General features: G+C 41.3%; 1 protein-coding gene across 3 annotated transcripts in view; it reads left to right on the top strand.

Moving 5' to 3' along the window:
- Positions 1–17,628, top strand: part of sdccag8 (SHH signaling and ciliogenesis regulator sdccag8) — a 48,608-nt gene that overhangs the window by 22,355 nt on the left and 8,625 nt on the right. For 2 of the 3 annotated variants that reach the window (XM_044371931.1, XM_044371933.1), the window contains exons 14-16: positions 1,440–1,567; positions 6,051–6,159; positions 7,826–7,957. In XM_044371931.1, coding sequence (XP_044227866.1) covers positions 1,440–1,567; positions 6,051–6,159; positions 7,826–7,957 — 369 coding nt within the window. The other variant, XM_044371934.1, reaches the window with a different exon arrangement.

Genomic DNA, 17,628 nt, shown 5'->3' with positions numbered 1-17,628 from the left:
GACAGCAGGACAGCAGGAGAACACACACACACACACACGAAGGAACAGACAGACGCGGTCACTTTAGAGATGCAGGCCAAGCGCTGTAGGGGAGAAAAGTTTTCACTTAAACTGGAGAATTCTCTCTTCATTAGCGCCTTTGGACTTCAGGAAGAGTTCTGTTTATTTGTTCGGGTTTTTTTTTTTTTTCCTGTCTTTGTAGTTTTTGTTTTCTTTCCTTCTTTGTCTGTTCCTCTGTTGTTTGGGTACGTTTGGACTTAGTTGAGTTAGAAAGTTTGGTTGAAACAGAAGTAAAATGTAGTTTTGTTCACAGCCCGCAAGGATAAGCACCTCTTTTTTGTTTTTCATATCTTACCTGCTCAATTTTGATATCGAGACAAGTAGAGATTAAAGTGATTCGATCGCTATCAAATATGTCTATGCTAGTAGGCATAACGTGTCACTACTGAGTCATGCAGTTAAGCAAAGTAATATCACAAAGCAGAACAATATCTCTCTTTTTTTTTAGCATTTGTTTCAACTGTTTGCACTGCATTTGTCCTGTTCAGAACTTAATCTTTGACTTTTCAAAATCTTGGATAAAGCTTTTCTTCTTGACCAGCCTGTAGCGGACTAATGTATTTGTGTGTGTGTATGTGTGTGTTGTGGACAGCTGCAGTATCACTCAGGGGTCTTCAAACTGACAGTGACCTGACACCTTTTTACCCTTCTACCCCCCCCCCCCGGAGTCTTTTCTGTCATTCTCCTCTCCGTCCTCGGTGTCTTTCCCCTCATCACTTGTTCTTTATCTTGTTGTAAAGTGTGTGTTCTCTTCTCACTTTCTTCCTCACTTGTGTTTGTTTACCTGTCTGTCTTTTCCACATTATCTCCTTCATACATGTGCAGAAACCTTTTAAGTATGATAGAATTCATTAGGAGTGCACACATCGATCAGCTGATCCTAACTGATATATTCTGGTAACATGTCGCTGGTATTTGGCTGGTAACTTTTTTAATTTAGTACCTTGTATAATTAGAGGCCACTTAAAGGCACAATCTGTGATCCAAAAGTAAACTAAAGGGCAGCCTTACCACAAAAACACAAAACTGGAACATGTTTGTCTTTAATGCACAGATGTAACAGTGATTAAGTTGTTTACTTCGGTCTTGTTGGTACAGGTCCATATTTTCAGGCACAGTCAGCTGAAAAACACATCAGACTTTATATTTATGTATCTCTTCCTCAGAACGACATGGTAAAAAAAAAATATTGTACGTGCCTTCAATGTATGAGACATAAGTCATAGCCTTTTGCAGAAAATGTTTTTCATGCGCCGTCACGAACAGAAGACGAGTCATCAAGCAGAGAAAAACATTTAAGCCGAGATGATAACGCACTTCTGTCTGTTTGTTTGTTTGTTTGTTTTAATGTCCCTTATCATCCTGTCCTTTTTCTCCAGACAGGACAGAGAGAATGCAGAACGAGCTCATGAGGAGGAAATGACGTCTGCAACTCAGGCGTCACGGGAACGGGAGAGAGAGCTGACCGTGCTGCTGGAGCAAACAGAGGCACAACACCAGCAGAGAGGTCAGTGTTTCCACCACCTGCACTTCAACAGTGACCACAAATACTGCCTATTTGTTCTCCTTTCCACCTCTCTTAGCTGACTTAATCAAATATTTCTGACCTGTATCAAAGATGATTAAGTGTCCGCTAGGTGGACACTTGTGTCAGGTCCTCAAAAGCTCCCTCATGTCATGTTTTCACTGCATGCAGCTGCACAGCTCCGTCATGGTTCAAATGTCCACTGGAAACATTTCAGAAGTGGAGCGTCTGTCCTTCAGCAGACAAATTTTTGTTTAGAGTTATTTTGCCAACATTGTTTGTGTTACAAACATATTGAATATATATTTACAGCTTATTTGTGATCGATGTGATAACAAATACATCTTCATTTTGTACCTGTACTGTATGTCAAGTATAGTGAGCATTAGCAGAAGAAAAATGAATAGCAATCCCTCTCCCGACCCTTAGAGGAGAAGATACATGCACAAACCAGAAATAGCATTTCATAACAGTATCAAAATAAATAATAATAGTTATAGTAAAGGTGATAAATAGTAGTAAAAAGACCTGGCGCATGAAGACAGCAGAGTGGCTAGAATAGCATCATATTGTCTCCAGCAGCTGTGATCGAGCTGGAAAGTGACGCAGATGTGTTCGGTGAACGTCGGGGGTCAGACCTCTCAAAGAGTAGCATTAAAAAGTTTTCAATGAAGAGCCTCACTTCGGTGAATATCTCCATGTTTTGTATTGTCAGCGGGTTTACTGTTGACCACTGATGATACACAGGCCTATAGGCTGTCTCATGCAGAGGGGAGAGTGATGTGGGGGGGAAACCAAAACAGAACAAAGCAGAACTGGATGAAATGGAGCACACAAAGTCAGAACGTCTAGAAATGCAAGAAGCAAAACAGCAGAGTTGATCAGGGTCTGCCACAGAATCACAGCCCTTGAGCTGGGAGGGTTTCAGTGTCTTCATCAAGGACACTTCAGCAGGGTGGATGTACACTGTCTTAAACCTGCATCCTCCAGTTGAAGGATGGTTTATCTTCTCGCTGTGCCACCTTGCTCCCCACCAGCACAACATGGCCAGAGCGGGGAGGGGACGGACATAAAGACAACTCATCTGAGATGACTGAGACTGAGCTGAAGTGACCTCAAAAGAGCAGAACAGAGCAAAAAGAGCAAAACAGAAGCCATAATAGGAGAACAGAGAATAGCAGGGCAAAGCAGAGGGAAGGTGATGGGAGCAGAGCAGAGAGACCCAGCACAGAGCTCCCTGTCTGTCTGCACAGCAGAGCTGCTGCTGCTAGCACATCTGTTGCACCATCTGGAACCCCCTCCTCCCACCCCCCCCCCCACACCCACCACCCACCCTCAGCCACTCTCTCTCCCTCATACCCTCCCTTTTCCTATCTTTTTATTTACCTGTGGTTCCCTTCAACAACTAGGGAGCCTGCTGGTACGCAGAACAAAGATAGAGGGGTATAGAGGGAGGAATGGATGGAGGGAGGGGAGGAGAGGATGGGGAGGGGGGGGGGGGGGGGGGTAAACAAAGGGTTTGTTTCTGGCGCGTGTCGGCAGCACACATGTTGTCTAAAGAGAGCTGACATCAGAGCACAGCAGGAAACTGTGGATAGGGAGGGGATGGAGGGGTGGACGTCCTTTAGTAGCTCGCATCACTTCCTCTCCCCGTGCAACCCAACAGACGAGCTGGATAATTAGCTTTCTTGCTCTCCAAATCCCGCCTCTCTGTCCATCCGTTTGTCCTTCCATCCATCCGTCCCCCTCTCTCCCTTCTTCTCCGCTCCCTCCTCCCACCTTTTTTTTTTTTTTTTTTAGATTTTTTTTTTCATGTTTCTTTTTTGAGTAAATGCGTACAGAGCAGCCTCTAGATGATATCAGATATTTGTTTCTCTCCGTCCCTCCCTCCCTGCCACGCTTCTTCCCTCCATCCCTCCCTCCCTCATTTTTCCTCTGTTTGTTTCCAGTGCCAGTTCTGCTGTGTTTCTGTGTCCCAGGGTTCTTTTTGGCCTACGCATGGCCAGACGTATTCAAAGCCTGTTCAGCTAATTAGCATTCTTCATGCAACTTTTCCAGCACTGACCAAACTTTGTTGAGTGTACGTGTGTGTGCACGTCTGCGAGGTTGTATGGTTTAGTTTCATGCTCTGTAGCATCCAATTTCTGCCCTCTGTGCATTATCTATGGCAGTGATGTGGGGACTTTGAGTGGAATAAGTGGTCTTGTGACGCCAGTAAAAACTTAATATGTTATGTGCCAAAGTAGGAGTGAAATATCTTCGGGTGAGTTGGCCTTTACACCTCTCTCTCACCTCTCCTCCTTTATATTTACATGGCATTTATAAGGCACAGAGAGAGAGAGAATAATAGAGAAGTCAAATTTCAGGCTGCAGATAAAACATATGTGTTATACCATAGAGATCTACCATCATGGCTCTTCCTCTACTTTTCTTTTTTTTTTGCTATCTCTCTCTCTCCCCCCAATATCTACTGTATGCAAAAAAAAAAAACAACTCTTCACAAGTCTGAGCTACTTTTCAAAGACTGTGAGTCCTTGGTGTTTTTGGTTTCGGTCGACTGTAACAGAATGCCGGAGCAGGTGGATCATTCCCTCCATCCAAACGGCAGCCATTGTTATTTTAAAAGAGCAGACATATGTTGGAGAGCGGAACGTGGATCATTTCAAAGGAATGATGAAAGCCCAGTGTTGGATTGTTCAGAAAGAGGCCCCCATGAGTGGATGAGGACGTGGCAGGAAGGGGTGGAAAGGAGAAAGAAAAGAGCTTTCAAACAACAATCCCCTCTCTTTCTCCGTCTCGTTTCACCCTTCTCACACTTTATCTTTCCATTCTGCACTTCTGTTTTTCTCTGTACATCCCCCCCACCCCGGTTGTTTGAACACATTTCTTGTGATTCTAATGTGAACGTCAACAAAAGCATTTTTTGGGAATACATTCAATGAGACATATGTATCTCGCTTTTGCTGCGGCCCATAGATTTAATCTTCGCTCTGTACGTAATGTTGATGTTGTTTTCTGGTATGTGAGACTCATTTGGTTGGCAGACTTTTGCAAATTGACTTAATGTGTTGTTGTCTAAGCACTGTGAAACATTTATTTCACATTTAAATGGTTTTTCCCCCCTGAATTTAAATGAAAGTATGACCAAAATTAAATCCTGGGTCAACAAAGTAACTTGAAATTTTGAAATGTGTTCAACAATTTATTATTATTTTTAATTCAGACACATATTCTGCGTTCTACACTGAAACAAAGAGGTTAGCTGGATTGCTTTTCCTCTATAATGTGCACAGATTAGAAAGGATCATTTAAAATCCTTTAAAAGCTTGATGCTGCAGTTTGACCACTTGTGTTGCAAAGTAGACATTATCTTCAGCCCTGTGTAACTGACAGCACTTTAAAGGCATTAAAGTCACTTTACTGGGACTTAAAGGTGCAACATACGACATTCAGCCCCACTAGATGTTGGACTAAAGCACCAGCATCTCAGACCAAAACAAATGCGTGCGTTGTTTACTCAATAAAGTTGGAAAAGAAAAAAAAGAAAGCTACATCTGTACACAGCTCATGAAACTCAGATCAAACTAGGCAGCGCTGATCAAATATGGATCAAGATTCTGTCACTGCATCGCCTATTTCTCACCTCATATCTTTTCAGAAATCAGCTGCCATGTTGAAAATGGACACAGGGAGCACAGGGGGGGGGCTCGCATGCACTAACATGCACACGTGGCCGGACCAGCTTCCAAAACAAAGAGCAGAGAAGCTCATATAACAACACACACAGTGGGAGTGTGACTTCATTCTCTGCTCAGGACGCCATTACTCCGCTATATCTTTACATAGCAAATAGTTGTTTGCTGACATCTGGTGGAGCTGAATGTCGTATATTGCACCTTTTTAAGGTTTTGTTGTGCTTTTCCCTGAGAACAGTCGGCTACCAATATTGTCTGGTGGTTTTCTTGATTAAGGTAGTGGTGAATTTTGTTTAGATATTGGGTTAGACATGGTTAGTTTTACATGAGGACCGGCTCATTTTTCTTTGTTTCAGAGTGAGGATTTATTAGAGACAGACGGATATAGATATACTAGATACTATAAACTATACTGCACATGTGGCATGCATTTCAAAATGGTTAGGGAGAGTATAAACTGGACATATACAGTGTCTATATAATGCTGTGTTATTAAACATGGTTTGGTTATTAGAAAGAAGAGGAGGTGGGTGATGGCGGTGTCCAGTGACAGCAGATACTCGATGCACTGTTTCGAGTTTGACAGCTTCTGAACTTCTGTGTAGGCGTGCGGGCTGAGAAGTAAAAGTGTCTAACTGAAGTGAGAATTCGCTTGAACCCCTTATCTGTTTCTGTGCAGCCAGGATTTCTGACAGCTCCTCAGAGTGCATGAAATCACCACGGTGGTTATCCCCAGAGTAACCGACAGGGCTCCTGTGATCCCTTTGCAGTTGGAGAGTTGGATGGTCTGCTGAGCTCCCAGAATGCCCTGATCAGGAAGCTGAAGGAGGAGTGCTGCACACTGGGGGTCAAACTGGAAGAGCTGACAGAAAACAGCAGGTCATTATTTCCTTTTTTTTATTAACCAACATTCATTCTCTCAATTATGTTTCCATTTTCTTTCAGTCCTTCTAACTCAGTGGCTTTCATCCTAACTTATTCATCATCTATTTTCCCATGAAGACATTCACATATATTTTATGGTTAAATTTACTTGTTTAGATATACACAACTTCTCTCCTCCAGTTGTTTATTCACTCACTCGGTTGGCTATTCCCTGTCGGACATTCATGTCATCATTTCACGAAGCATCATCCATCCAGGCTGTTTGGAGAGATTGTGTCAACATACTACACACTGCTTTCCAGTCTGACCTGTTTTCTTGTTAACCTGATGCTACAGTAGTCACAGCAGGCCTGCCCAGCTCTCCATCTGGGCTGCCTGTGTGTGTCTGTTTGTGTGCTCGAGTGTGTGTGTGTTTGTGTGTGTGTGTGTGTGTCTGTATGTGTATGAGAGTGACCCTGGGCCCAGTGTCCTGTCAGCTGTTGGAGCTGTGCTGCACATTAGTCACATGACAGCCCCCAATCTGGCCCTGCCAGACCGCACTGGCCTCACCAGCCATAGGACACGTGCCCACAATACAGACACACACATAAGTACACTGTGTATTTGCTTATGGATGTATATTAAAAGACAAAAAGACATAAAAGACATACACGGTAATAACTACCAAATACCTTAAATGTGTTTTTATTGGTAAGGTTTCACACACAAGTACATGCTGACACACTGGCATGCACTCGTACCCTGCATCTGCTGTATGTGTGTGTTATGTAGTTTAGCAGCAGTGTGGTGTTGGTGTGTTTTGTGCCTCGGGCTGTTTGAGCTCCTGGAGTCCAAGCCCAGTGTAGCGGTTAAAGTCCTGCTGGACAGCCTCAGTCAGGCTAAGTGAGGTTACACCGAGACAGTTGCAGTAAGATAAATAAGGAAACTCTGACAAATTGTTTTTCAGTTGTTAGTCGCACAGACTGTGAGGATTATGAGGCCTACTGCTGCTGATTGAGTTTGTGAAGCTGAAAATGGAGTTTGGGGGGCGTCCGGTGGCCTGAATGTTCAGACGCAGATCGTATAGTTGCAACATCTCAGGTTCGATTGCGGCAGGAGACCTTTATCGCAAGTCATATTGGACTCTTTCTTCTCGCATTTCCTGTCTGTGTCTCTACTGTTGCAATCAAATAAAAAATCTCCATCTTTAAAAAGTAAAGGGGGTTAGTAAAGAATGCCATTTCAAATTTTACATTTACATTTTGTCAATTGGTAGTCGCTTTTATCCAAAGCGACTTAGAAATGAGGTGAAACAATCAAAAGTTAGAGGACAACGACTTAACAAGAGCCATTGAAATTCCCAAGTAGCGCAGAAGGTTTTTTATTGTTGTTTCTTTAAAATTATTAAAATAAGGAAGTAGACAAGTGCAAAATAAATACTAGAAACGTTATACCATAAAAGTACTACTCATCCTTTGACAGCAGATTAAATAGTCTCAGTATATGACATGACATCACCTGTAATAACCTTTTATGCATAATAATATTTACATAATCAATTATATATTTAGAAAATATTTCTGAACAAAATGTATTGTATGTAATTATATCCACAGTGTTACCACAAGACAATCAGCCAATTCAGCATCTATAAGGTACATTTTCAATTGTGCGTGTGCAGGAGTGAGCTGGAGCAGCTGGGCCTGGAGAAGCAACACCTAGAGGAGGCGGTGAAGAGTCTGAGAGCTCGCTGCTCCAACATGGAGGAACAGTGTGTCCAGCACGGCCGCATGCACCAGCGCATGAAGGACAGGTACGCAAACACACAGAATACACACACACTACCACACATACTGTACAAACACCAGAATAAATAGACATTTTCTGACATATTGGTGCTTTTTAGATGATTTTTGTTTTGTTTACTAGCAAAAAAACACAACACAAATGTGTACAACTATAATTTCCTCGATCAAAAAGATTGTTTTTGAATATTCGTACCTTTGCCCCCTCGATCTTATGAACTTATTTGGATGAAAAACTTGTATCACACATCAAAATATTTTTTTATTATTGTTGTTGGAGTTTAGTTTTAATTTCTTTCCATTTGTGGACTCTGGCAGCAGTTTTCTTCACAGTCTGTCCCCAACCAGTCCATCTTCTGCACATCTCATGTTTGATTATTTTAATTTTTGTTGACACAGTGGTTTTTGTGTCATCAGCAGTTTATTCTCCTGCTGTCTTTGTAGAGGCAACATTTTCTACTTAATCAGGCTGTATACTCACACTCTCCTCTGATCAAAAAACACATATATAACGCTCTGGAAAGAATAAACTAGTTCCAGACTTCTATGAATCACTCGTGGTGGTCCACAGAGGACATTAACCGCATTCATGTGTAAATATCTAACAGCTCGATAAATACTGTATAACAAGCACCGGGTGAAATGCAGAAAAAGGGTTAGAAGTTGTGTGCTTACATATCAGATTAATCATTAGTGGCTGTGTTGATTGTTGAAATAGACAAACTTGATAAATTAGCGGTGACAACACTCCTTCATCCGTTGTTTCCTACATAATAGACAATTCACTCTGTAATGAGCAGTAAATAGAAATGTCAGACACTGATGAGTTATCGTCATTTTGCACCATCACCTACAGGTGACGGTAAACAGTCATTTACAAGTCTATCAAACTCTAAGCATTGATTTGTAGGGTTTTTTTTTTTAAATAAAGTAGTGAACATGCTGTGGGCACTGCATTTTTCACTCTGTTGTAGTAATCTTTGAGGGCGATGCAGTACGTAATGCATACATTTTACACTCAGAATTGGGAAACTCAACTACAATGGCGGAAAGTAAAAATCATCCTCTACGTAGCATATAAAGACTGATTTTTGGAAACATCGACTTATAAAAGCCGCAGCTAAAAGTGGTTCCACTTTGGTTTATGCTACAGTATCTGTACATGTGTGTGTGTGTTTGTGAGAGTGAGTTAGTACATGTGTGTGTGTGATGCGGGGGTCTCTTCCTCCCTAAGTGTGGAGCCCAGTTGGTGTGTGTCTCCACAGGGCGCCTGGCATACAGCCTGGCTCTGCCAATGTGGGCTAGGGTGTGTGGGTGTTGTTGCCCCACTCTGCAGGATCTCTACCCCAGTGCCCCCCCCCCCCCCCACACCCTCCCTCTCATACCCAACTAAACACACACACACACACACACACACACACACACACTTTTCTCCTGCTCCATCACTGACACTACATATTGTCTACCACCCACCGGTGTTAACCTGTCGACAGTTAGACGCTGCCAAAAAACAAAGTTTACCCGAGTCACAGCTGTCTCCTGGTTGTGTGCGACTCTTTTTGTGTGTTTCATAGACAGAAAAACAATCTAAGTTCTCGAGGAGTGTGAAGTATGAATATTCTGTATGTTTCCGCGCATATGTTATGGTGGTATTTTTATGTGTGTGTGTGTGTGTGTGTGTATGGGTTGCTATTGCGTGTTCTCAGGAGGTTTAGCAGAGTAGGAATCTGGCTGCCAAAAGTGGATTGGCTGGGAAGTTGGCACCTAACTTCTCTCTTCTCCCAACTGAACCACGATAATCACTCTTGGCATTTAGTGAGTTTTATTTTCTGCTTTGACAGAAAATATGATGAATCCTCCTGATATTTAAAAAATCTCTCGAGTTCAGTTCTACATGAGGTCACTTTTGGACTGTTAAGCCACTTGACCACATTTTTGTATTACATTTTGAGAGATATTTCATTTGATAGAGAATGTGTTTGATCGGGACTGCATTTGTTAGTTTTGAATATTTCTTTTAGGTGATTTATTGTAAGGAGGTGCAGCGCAGAGACGAGGGAGAGACAGGGGAGGCAAGAGAGGTATGATTCATGTTTGATTGGTGGCATGGTAAAGCACCTCGGTATTATGATACACTGTGTCGCTCTACTTGATTTTTCTTTATGTGGTTGTATTTCTATGAGCCTACTCAGGAGGCGAAAGTGGGAAAAAAGGATCAAAAAACTTGTTTCCTGCCACAAATATATTCTTATCGTATTGGTTTTGGCTTAAACGAGCAATAAAAGAAAGTACACGCAGTATTTTTAGGGCTTTTTATCACAGCCATGATAATTTTGCAGTTGTGATATCTGACTTAAGCTGTAAGGGCAGGAGTGAACTGTAGATGTGTGTGTGTGTGTGCATGCGTGCATATTCGTGTGTAATCAGGTACGCAAGTCTCTCTACATATGGTACTTTTCTCGTACTGAATTACACGCATGTTCTCATAATCCCCAGTGTGTATGTGTGTGTGACTGCGTTTGTGTGTATGTGTGTCCATACATTAGCTTTACATTAGATGGTCCCTGCAGGCCCTGAGCGCTCAGTGGGCGCCCTGCCGTGCCGCTCGGGGGTTAAGGTGTACGTGTTAACAAGCTGGTGTAAGTGGGTTCAATATCCAGCGCCCCGCCCCTCCCCACAGCCTCTCCATCGGCCCGCAATCTGTGCTGCGAAGAACGGCAACAGCGCACCACGCACAAAACATTTGGAAAATCAGCTTGATTTATTTTTACATGGGCGAGCTGATTGCCAAACTACACAGGGGTTTTAGCACACAATGTTTTGCTGCACCAATTAATTATTTATTTCACTATTTTTGTGGGGGTTTTTTTTTTTTTTTGTTTGTTTTTGCTTGGAAATGAAGGGATAGAACGGAGGGGTGGAGAGCGGAGCGATGGAGAACAGCAAGTTAGGGAAGATACAAAGCCAGCTACTGTAAACAATTAATTTGAAGGTTAGATGTCGTTTTTATGAGCTTTCTGACTCAAGAAATAAACCAACATATTTTCTTTTATTAAGCATTTAAGCAAATTTCTTTTATACCTGAGGAAACAAGAACTAAATAATCAATCTCTTTTCACTTGATAGTTTAAATTCATGATAGCTCATGTCTCAGTGAGGGCAGGTTATGTTTGTCAGAAAGCTCAGAATTAACATACAAGCAACGTAATTACAGATGCAAAAAGAAAAAATGCAGGAGATTTATGCATCTTTACAATTTATTTAAAGTTAAATATCTTAATAGCAAAGCCAATAAACCTGTTTTGTTATTTTCAAATGTCATGTAAATGACACTGTGATACAATTCTGGCAAAAACAAAAAAGCTTTAACATAAAACATCTAAATGAGTGCAGATCAGTTAAGAGGAAACATGTCAAATCTTAGTGAGAATCAACTGTGAAGAAACAATTCAATTATGAATATTTTGGATGTCTGTGCAGGCTGTTACAGCTCTTAAGATATTTCCTGCTAATGTACAGTTTTTAGTGAACTTGAATAACAATAATAATAATAATAATAATAATAAATGATGTTATAAATATCCAGGTGGCGTCAGCAGCTCTTTTTGATGCAGCCAAATTATTGAGATAAGTAAAGACACAAGAGCGGGCCACAGTCAGAGTAAATGTACAGCTGTTTGTGACACTGTAGTTCACCTTTCTGTATATTTTAGACTGAAAATCACTTTTAGAAAAGAAATCAATAATAAAAAAAGTATCTCTATATAATGAGAAAGAAATAGTGTTGAAAGTCTACACCGTTTATTTATTAGTGAGAAGTAGTTTGCCGTGACTTCTCTGCTGTTTTAACTGTTCATGTTTAGGATTTGTATCCACTGTTTCTCCCCTGCCCTCTTTTTATCTCTTCTTCTCCTCTCCTTTTGTCATTTCACTTTCCTCTCCTCTTTGCCCTTCTGATAATGTCCAACTCCTCTCCTCTCCTCTCCTCTCCTCTCCTCTCCTCTCCTCTCCTCTCCTCTCTGCTTTCTGTACCAAACACCACACAACCTTTTCTCACCCCACAGCTGTTCGCAGGCTGTTTCACCAATTATCACTACGCATGTACGCACTTAGGTCACATACACAGACGCGCACACACACGCACGACAGACCAACATAACACCGACTTTTTCTTAACCACACATAGTGACAGTAGAGTGTGCGTGTGTGTGTGTGTGTGTGTGTGCATGGACTGTATGGTTGTGTGAGTGTTTATGCGAGCACACAGCTCACTCTGCAGCCCTTTAAGGAAAGCAGCAACATATACGCAGATGTGCCTGTAGATCCACAGGCTTCACTGGGCCATATGGCCTCCATGAAGAAAGATGGTGCGTGCGTCTGGAGGAGAGCAGAGGAGGGAGGGAGGGATGGAGCGAAGGATGGAGGGCCATGTGTGGCATGAGCTGTGCAAGCAGTTGTTGAAGTATGTACGCCTGTGGATGTGTGTGTGTGTGTGTGTGTGTGTGTGTGTGTGTGTGTGTTTGCACCAGAGGCTCCAGGAGATTGGTTAATGGAACAAATGGTCGCGGCGGGCCGGGGAAGAAGGAACAGGCTTGCTGCTACCGCGGGCGGACAGCGAGCCCCGGGCGAGGGCTGCTTCATCTGGGCTCTTGCCACACAAACACACACACACACACACACACACACACACACACACACACACAGGCATACACACACCCTCTGTCAAAACCCTCATCTCTCCTCACCCCTCCCACCCTCAAACACACAGTGTGCTGCCATGCCCCAGAAGCAAAAGGACGCTCCTCGCAAAACTTTTCATTTGCAAATTAAGTTGGCAGAGGCTGGTTAGAAGAAAACAGGACAGCTTTCATTTGTCTCTGTGCATGTGTGCGCACAAACACACACACACACAAGCGCGCGGAGTATGTGTGTGCGTGTGTGTTAACGTATCTTAGTGTATGATGAGTTGGATCTGTCAGATCTGAGAGGTACCAGGAGATAGAAGGACGATAAAAGAGTGAGATGTGTTGAGGATGAGGACAATGAAGAAGGCGGGCGTCGAAGCGTTCACACACTTCACACTTCACATTAATACACTTCAGACTGTTAAATATTGACTGCGCTGATATCACCTCTTTACATTTCACAAATACATTTTTACACATCACATATGCACTGGAATCTTTTTTTCATAGGTTTTTCAAAATCAGACAGTTTTTTTTTTTTTTTTTTTTAATGTTTTCACACAACAGCACTTCCTCCACTTCATCTTGTTTTTGTTTTTTTCACTTTAAGTTATTAGTAGATTTAAGTGTGTTAGAGAAACGGCAGAAAAAAGGTTGAGACATGATGCGATCACACAGGCGATTCAGAGCTATCTGTGAATTTGTTAACTCTTAAAACACAAACATTTTCTGAGCATTCTGTCAAAAAAATAGATGTTGAACTTGGATAAAAAAGTTCAGATTTATTTGCTATATTTTTATATATATATATGTATATATTGATGCATTTGATTTACTATTTAGGGACACAAATGATTTTCAGATGAGAGCTACTGAACAACTGTATTAAGACAGAAGAGGAACAGTTTAGTTCACTGCATCTCTTTTTTTTTTGTTTCTCTCTCACGCTTGTGTATTTTACCTCTGGATGGCGCTGATCAGTCGTCCTCTTCTTCCACTTCATCTTCCTCTCCTTCACTTCTCATCGTTTCTATCTCTGCATTGCCCAGCTGGCTTCTGTAGCCGAGAGCAACCGCGGGGCGGCCTGCTGAAAGAGCATTGTCAAACGGTGGCTTTACAGCTCTATCACACACACACACACACACACACACACACAACACACACACAGATGCACAGATTTGCAGCTCAGATGTCGGGCTATAGCCAGAGGCTTGCAAGCTGGAGCGTTAACTGTGCAAAGCGTCACATCTCAAGCCCCAGTCAGTGACACTCGCTAACACTGCTTCATAAAACTACAACTAGAAAAGTCGCGCAGAAACACCTGCCCCTTCTTTAGAAAAAATGTTAAAAGTAACAACAGCAGAAACACTTTAATGCCAGAAAAGCAAAACACTCAAACAGAGGAGTTGAAAGGAGTCAGCAGGCCTCATGGCAGCAAACACTTTGACATTGAATAGATGATGATAACAGCCTGCAGCAACACTGAAACCTCTGTTAATACAGTGATGAAATGAAAGCAGAGACAACTTCTGTGCTCATCCAGAGCTGCTTTCCTGCTTTGTTTCAGATCAGGGGATGAATCTATTTCTGACGTCCCTCATTTATACTTTCCAAATTTGTTTCACTGTAAAGTCTTGTCATAATGTTTTTTTTTTCTCTTTTTGACTTTGTTTGGGTTCGTGTTGAACTTCTGCACACTGATGTTTGTGCAGAATTCAAGACAATGAAACTAATACTGGGCTTCTGAATGAATGCAGGTTTGTAACCGTCATCCCAATGACTAATTTTAATCTTGTTTTATTCCACAATAAAAGGCTTTTACATGTAGAGAAGATATTTGGAACAAAGTCCTCTTTTTTTTTTTTAAACTTCTCTCACCTTGAATATTTCTGTTATTTATTTACTGTTGGAAGAAAAGGATCCAGTTTGATGGTGTAAAGTCTGACTTGTGGGTGAATACAGGAAGAAATCGTGTCAAACAGATTATAAAAGAGAGAGCAGCAGTTGGAAGTTTTTAAAGGGGTTTCTGATCATAAGCACATGCTGCTGCATTTTTCATCAATCTCATTTGTTTCTCATATTTTTAAATGTGCACAAAAATTTTTTTACACAGCATTTGTGCTTTATACTGTCACGACACAACTATTAAACAACGGATGAGTCTTAAGGGCCTACACAAGTGTTTGGTTCTTGTAGTTTATATTATAAGGAATCCTGTAGAAATGCTTAATTGTTTAAAATTATACCACAGAGCTTTCCATTTCTAAATATTTTCCTGAGGCCCAGGGTTCAGCTGGTTTCATATGTGAGCTTTTAGTGCAGACTTCTTCCACCTACATTCCCACATAGCAACCGTTTAACTCACAACAGTAAAAGCACAAATTTATTCAGATGGATTTAGTTTCAAATCTCTGTAAGTTAATGTTCAGTTCAATCTGGCTTTTTGATTAAAAAAATTAAAATTTAATATAAAAATATAGCAGTAATGTAAAGAATATGGGATTTGTATTAATGGGAACACTGGTATGGTTGTCTTTAAAGTTTAGATTTCTTAAAGACTTTAGTAAATTGATGATTTCTTACAAAGTTGTCTGGGTTCTTCTGTATGTTAAAATGTTTTTTTTCTATCTTTCACTCAACGTAGACTCTGTTCAAACATGCAGGACTGATGCAGATGAGCTGCAATGTTCATCTTCAGCGCTGCTGGAGAACAGTGGTGATAATTCTCACACAGGCTGCATCACAGATGAGTTTTAAAATTGATTCAGCAGTTTTGACATGTTTCGCTGCTCTGGTGCAGCATTGCGGGGTCACTCGACCCAACTTCAGTAACCCTACATTTGTCTAAGCACCAGTATATTTTTTTCATGAATTGAATCATGTATTAGAAATGTCTGATTGCTTTTACACAGAACCCAGGTCACTCTAGTTAAAAAAGTACAATATGTCAAACCTAAACTTTGACTGTAATTTAATTTAATCTGCTCACATGGTATTGATTGTTTAGTGTTTTACTGAATTTTCATCTTTTTCTAAGCAGTGGATGTGTGGAGCATGTGAATGTTAAGGAGGACTTGGCTGATGATCAGATGAATTTTTTGGGATTTTTTTCTTTTTAATGTTCGCAAAAAAAAAAATTATAATTAAAACACATCTTTAAAAAAACCCATTAAATGGATTTTATTTCCTTGTGCATTAGATTTAATAATTAAATGTGACATTTATTACAGTCTTGCACTGTCTTAATGCGCCGTAATACACTTATTTCATATATGTATATATTTAATATATACCTGTATATTCAGACATTTACATAAGTGATCTTATATGTGTCTCCTTTGAATTCACACATTACAGAAATGTTTCCTCAGTAGGCAGATTGTGACTTTTAACATAAATGCACTCTGAGTCTTTTCCGACATGATGCTGACATGTTAAATTGCCCGAACACGTAACGAGTTAAATGCATGTCTGAAAGGAGCAAGTCAGTCAAAACTGAAAACTAACGGGCGACAGTAAATGAATGTACAACATAAAGAGAAGAAAATCACATCAAATACAGAGAGAGAACTGGATTTAGGCATGTTTGTCTCATCCAGATCAAAACCCATAGTGTCACCAATCGTGTTCCCATGTCAAATATGCATGTTAGCAAGAGCAACAACTGGCATGACAGGTTGGTGGAGAGGGAGAGGGGCATGGCCTTCAGGCACACACACACACACACACACACACACATTCTTGAGTGCAGTTGTGTGCCAGCCAAGATTTAGCTCGAGCGCTGGCGTGTGAGGGTGGTGATGGTGGGTATGGGATTGGGCGAAATATGGTTTTGTGTGTGTGTGTGTGTGTGTATGTGTGTGTGTGGCAGCTGCAGCCTTCATGCCCCTGGCGGTGTTGTTGTAACCAGGCAAGCCAAGGCCGTCTGCCTGCATTCTTACCCCCCCCCTCCGGCCCCCGCCTGCTACATGCACACACACACACATGCACGCACGCAGGTTGAGTTAGCCAAAGGTTAGTGTGTTCAGGGTTCAGATTTTTAGATTATTTTTAAGGGTTTGAGTTTCTAGCAGAGTCCTGTTTCATTTTCCTGATTTTTTCCTTTTTGTGCAAGTGTGTTCAGATGTGTGTGCGTGCATGTGTGTGTGTGCGTGTGTGCGTGTGTTGTCTTGCATCTCTCTTGTTGCAGATCTCGTTACAGGAACACAGCTGAAAGTTGCTCTTTAATTATAGCCGATGTTTATTTTCACACTTAATATTTCCTCCCTTCATTTTCAACAGATGAAGTAAATTTTTTTGTACTTAAATGTTAAGTACATTGTGCTGTAATGTTCCTCAATATAATCAATGCTGAGTAGTTATTTTTGGAAACATACAGAATATACAGTAAGACATTAGTTTACTCTGATCATGTATTTGCTATCCATTAAATATTTTCTTAAAGTGACACGCTCCACTAGCTGATTTGTGGAGTAATAAAAACTCACACACTCATACGGGACTGTTGAATGACAGACCTTCACGTCGCTTCCAGATCTTCTGTTTTCTATTACCGTCTCTCTGTTTCTCTAACATGACGTTAGCACTTTCCCTTTGGACCGTGCCTTTAGGACATATGCTCCCACCTGTAAATAAATATGCAAACACAGACAAAAACACACACACACACACGACAGAGTTTAGACGTTAGCTGTGGGCTACGACTGATGTATACCACAGAGAGGTGACTGTGTTTGTGTGTGTTGTAATTAATCTCCTTAGTAGCAGCAGTCAATAGAGAGTGCGGTGGTTCGAGGTGCAGATTGTGAGCAGAGTTTGATTATCGGGCTGTCAGGGGAAATTACTGCAAACTGCCTCCCAGCAAAACCTGCTTTTATTTTGTGTGCTGGAGAGAAAAACACACACTTACTACCAAGACTGCTCTGGAAACGGTTTCAGGTATTTTTCCTGAGGATAATTAAGGAATTATTACAGTGTAGGTGTTTGTCTTTCGT

This window comes from Thunnus albacares, chromosome 14 (assembly GCF_914725855.1).
Source record: "Thunnus albacares chromosome 14, fThuAlb1.1, whole genome shotgun sequence".
Classification (NCBI taxonomy): Eukaryota; Metazoa; Chordata; class Actinopteri; order Scombriformes; family Scombridae; genus Thunnus; species Thunnus albacares.
This window is presented reverse-complemented; position numbering and strand designations above follow the sequence as displayed.